Source organism: Tupaia chinensis, unplaced genomic scaffold (assembly GCF_000334495.1).
Source record: "Tupaia chinensis unplaced genomic scaffold, TupChi_1.0 Scaffold000065_2, whole genome shotgun sequence".
NCBI classification, from domain to species: Eukaryota; Metazoa; Chordata; class Mammalia; order Scandentia; family Tupaiidae; genus Tupaia; species Tupaia belangeri.
In genome coordinates this window covers 148,120-152,178 of record NW_006159524.1, presented here as the reverse complement: position 1 = coordinate 152,178, position 4,059 = coordinate 148,120, and the positions used below count along the sequence as shown (strand labels likewise).

General features: G+C 41.9%; 1 protein-coding gene across 3 annotated transcripts in view; it reads left to right on the top strand.

Annotated features, from left to right (window-relative positions):
* The window catches only part of RELCH (RAB11 binding and LisH domain, coiled-coil and HEAT repeat containing), a 143,892-nt gene that overhangs the window by 1,304 nt on the left and 138,529 nt on the right, over nucleotides 1–4,059 (top strand). For all 3 annotated transcript variants that reach the window (XM_027766257.1, XM_027766252.1, XM_027766255.1), the window contains exon 2: nucleotides 39–480. In XM_027766257.1, the coding sequence (XP_027622058.1) occupies nucleotides 39–480 (442 nt within the window). The remainder of the gene's footprint in view (nucleotides 1–38; nucleotides 481–4,059) is intronic.

Below are 4,059 nucleotides of genomic sequence, written 5' to 3'. Positions count from 1 at the left end.
AGCCGTTCCTCAGTGATTCCGACGAGGACGACGACGAGGTAGCGACCACCGAGGAGCGGCGGGCAGGACTTCGGCTGAGTGCCGGAGGTGGACTAGATCCTGGCTCTGCTGGCTCGCTATCACCACAGGATCCCGTGGCCTTAGGGAGCGGTGCACGGTCTGGGCTCCCTGGGGAGGCGTCGGCTGCCGCGGTGGCTCTGGGGGGCACTGGAGAGACCCCGGCCCGATTGTCAATTGATGCGATCGCGGCTCAGCTGTTGCGCGATCAATACTTGCTGACCGCCCTGGAGCTGCATACGGAGCTGTTAGAAAGCGGCCGCGAGCTGCCTCGACTGCGCGACTACTTCTCCAATCCAGGCAACTTCGAGAGGCAGAGTGGAACCCCGCCGGGAGTGGGGGCGCCTGGGATCCCTGGAGCAGCCGGCGCTGGTGGCGCTGGAGGTCGGGAACCGAGTACAACGTCGGGCGGAGGACAGCTCAGTAAGTGGATGCAGCCTGTCACACTCCCCCGTAGGGTGCAGGGATCTTAAGGCGTTACTGCGGAGGAAGGGTGTTGGAGGAAGGGTGTTTGGGGCCGGGGACTGACCATAGGGACATTTTAAGGAGCCAGAGAGAGTTGGGGAGGAAGGAGAGTTCTTTTGCAGTGTGGAAAACGAGAAAAATAAATCAGGCAGTGACTTTTCTCTGTGCCTCTAATCCTTGGCTGGTGTTGAACTTGCTCCTGGCTCTCCTATCTATAAAATAACAAGAGTTTGTAGTTCGGTGGCTGTTACGCGACTCCAGAAGGCTCCTTTGTAAAGTAGTTTAGTGCTTTAAGCATTTTTCCTTTTTCTCCAATCTCCTGAAACACACAGTCAGGAAATAATGTTTTTGAGATTGCCCTCAGTGATTCTTTGACTCAAAGTCAAAAAGAAAAGAAATGTTACTGCTTTCTTCACAAACTCAGGTGCATGTAAGACCCTTTGTCTTTGGACGACTTTCTCACTCAAAAATTGGATTTCTGCTGCATAAAAATTGGTCTGTTTTAATAAAGTCAGTGTATTCTGTTTCAAGGCTTTAATTTCAATAGTGTTGAGAATTACAGAAAAACCAAGAAACAGGGCAGGCAGATTCTACCTAAAGTCTGTCTCATCATCCCAACACACTTGCAGGATTTTTTTCTCTGCATAATATACGAATTTCCTTTTCCTTTTTTTTTTTTCTTTTTTTTTTTCAGCTTGCTATTGGGCTCCTGTGCTTGTAAGAGGGAGCCAGAGAGTGAGAGTGAGAAATCAACCCCCCAGGGGGGATGGCCACACCAGGATCCTATCTCCTCCATTCTCCACTTGAAATATTGGGCACACAGACAGGTACCTGGTGTGTTTTTCATACCAATGGATCTGGGATCCAACCTCAAAAGTCCAACATACAGAATCCAGCCGCCCCAACCAACATGTCCCTTTTTACCTTCTTAAAATCGGGGCCAGCAGGTGGCATGTTGGTTAAGGCACTGGACTCCTGCTTCGTTGACTGAGGTTTGAGCCCTGGATCCAACTGCCTAAAAATTATGATCTCACGTGTGCATGTGTGTGCCCCAAATTCTGAAAGAATAGAGGAGAAGGGACCAAAATCTCCAGAGAGGAATGGAGAAGGGATTGCAGCATGGCCATCCCTAGACCCTCTCCACCCCCTCACTACATCAGTGGAGAGATTTCTCACTTTCTCTCTTGTCTCCAGCAACCACACACACCCGATGGCAAAAAGCTTAAAAAAAAAAATCATTTTTTGCAACATAATCATTCACCCCGTTTGTCATGTATTTATAAGCATTTCTAATAGCTTGAAAACTTACTATCAGGGACTATAAGGTTCCCAGTAACCCTCTTTTGGGAGGCATCTTAGATTTGTTCTTACTAATAGTATGAAATGTTTTATATGGAATTTACTAACAAATGTTAATATGCAATTTAAAAACTAGTCTAATTGCTTTTGGGGATGGGGGCTGTTGACTTGTTTGTTTTGCAAGTGGTACCAGACGCTTAAATTGCCAAACTTAGATGGGTAGTAGAAGTGTAAAGAGTGTATTTACTAGCAAGGTAAATCTTAAGCACATTTTCTTCTTGAATATGGAATTTTCTCAGTATGTATAACTTATCCTTGCTTAACTTGTAGGATAATCTTTATAGTAAGAGATTTTCTCATTGCTGACTTTTAAAACTATAAAATGTAACAAAGAACAGCATAACTAAATTATGTACGGTTTTTTCTTTTAATAGTTTTAAATTATCTAATGATTTTCACCTGGTAATCTCTTAGGACTCATCAAGACCCCACTCTAATGTCACCTTTCTTTGTAAATGCTTTTCATACCCAGCAGGCTTAGTTGTTTGATTCTTTCGTTGTATCACTTAAACCCTTCGTCATAAGGTGAGACTCATAGTATAGCAGTTAAGCGCTGTTTGTACAAAACCATAGGTTGAGTCCTGGCAGCTTGAAAAACAGCAGTCTCATGGTGGGGAGGAGTATGCCCAAAACGTGTTTAAAATATTTTTTAAAAGCTTCCATCACAACCCTTAGCATTTTCTATTTCGTTTGTTGACAGTATTTTTCTCCATAACTAGCTCTTAAGAAATAGCTTTATTATATTCCTCATGCTTTGTAGAGGCCCTGGCCTATTGTTGAACATAACTGAATTGTACTTGCACTTTCTATGGTATTCATATGATGAACTGGGTTCTTCCTTTGTAACTTTATTCATTTAATTTTAAAGAATTTCTTAAATCTTCTCAACCTGTCTTATATTGGCTTGATAACACTTTACAGTGAAAATTTTCCCTTCCATGTGTTTTGTATTAAAGGAGATGAAATTCACTCATTCAGTAATTAAGCGATGTGGTTTTGTTTTTTCCTTTTAATTTGCTGTAGAGCGAGTGTGCTCACCGGAGAGAGACAGAGAAAGTGAGAAGCACCCTCCAGGAGAGATGGCCATGCTGCAGTTCCATCTTCTCTGTTCTTTTCTTGGGATTTTGGGCACAAACATGCAAGCTCCTAGTGTGTTTTTAAGGCCAAACGGTCTGAAACTCCAGTCAGAAAATTAGCCAGGTGGGATCTAGCTGCCCTGTACCACCTGGCTAACCCTAAGCAGCATTTTAGAGTAAAAATTTACTTCTAACGGCCGTTTTATCATACACTTCTATAGGTTCTTGAAGTAAGTTAAATATTGCTATTCAATCTATGTGCCCCTCTGCTTTTCTCTTATCTTCCTTTATTTAGACCTGTTTTAGGTACTAGTGGCATATCTACATACAAAAGTTATTATGGTTTTAGTTAATATAAAATGAACGAGCACAATGGAAAAAATTGAATTTTGACCAAGAAATTAATCACTACTACAATTACAAAACATTTTTATCCCAGAATTCTTCATTTATCTTTACACTCAGTATCCCTACTCTCATTTCTACACTACCACTGATCACTGTAGAGCAGAATTTCTCAGCCTGGGCCTAAGCACTATGGACATTTGGGGCTGAAAATACCTTGTTGTGGCTGCTGTCTTCAGGATGATATCAATAGAATATTTAACAGCATCCCTGGCCTCTACCTTCCAGGTGCCAATAGCAACCACTTGTTCCCCCATCCTACCCCCGACACCCCCGACTTGTGACAACCAAAAATGTTTCCAACATTGCCTAGGGAAGGCAGAGTTTCCCAAGTTGAAAAACAGTTCTAGAAAGTTTTGCCTGTCGTAAAATTTTATGTAAATGAAATCATGAAGAATGTTTTTTGTGTCTGACTTCTCTTGCTCAGTGTGTTTTTGAAATTCATTCATGTTTTTGGGTGTTTTAGCAGTTCACTCCTTTTTGGATTTTATTTCTTCATCTATTGTAAGATTGTTTTTTCTAGTTTGGGGCTACTATGAATAAAACTTTTATGGTTGTGCTTGTACAAATTTTGCATGGATGTGTTTTCATTTCTTTTGGGTAATACCTGGGAATAGAATTGCAGGGTTATAAAACTAGTAGATACTTAAGTTTATAGGAAACTGCCAAATTGTTTTCCAAAGTAGTACTCTTTAAA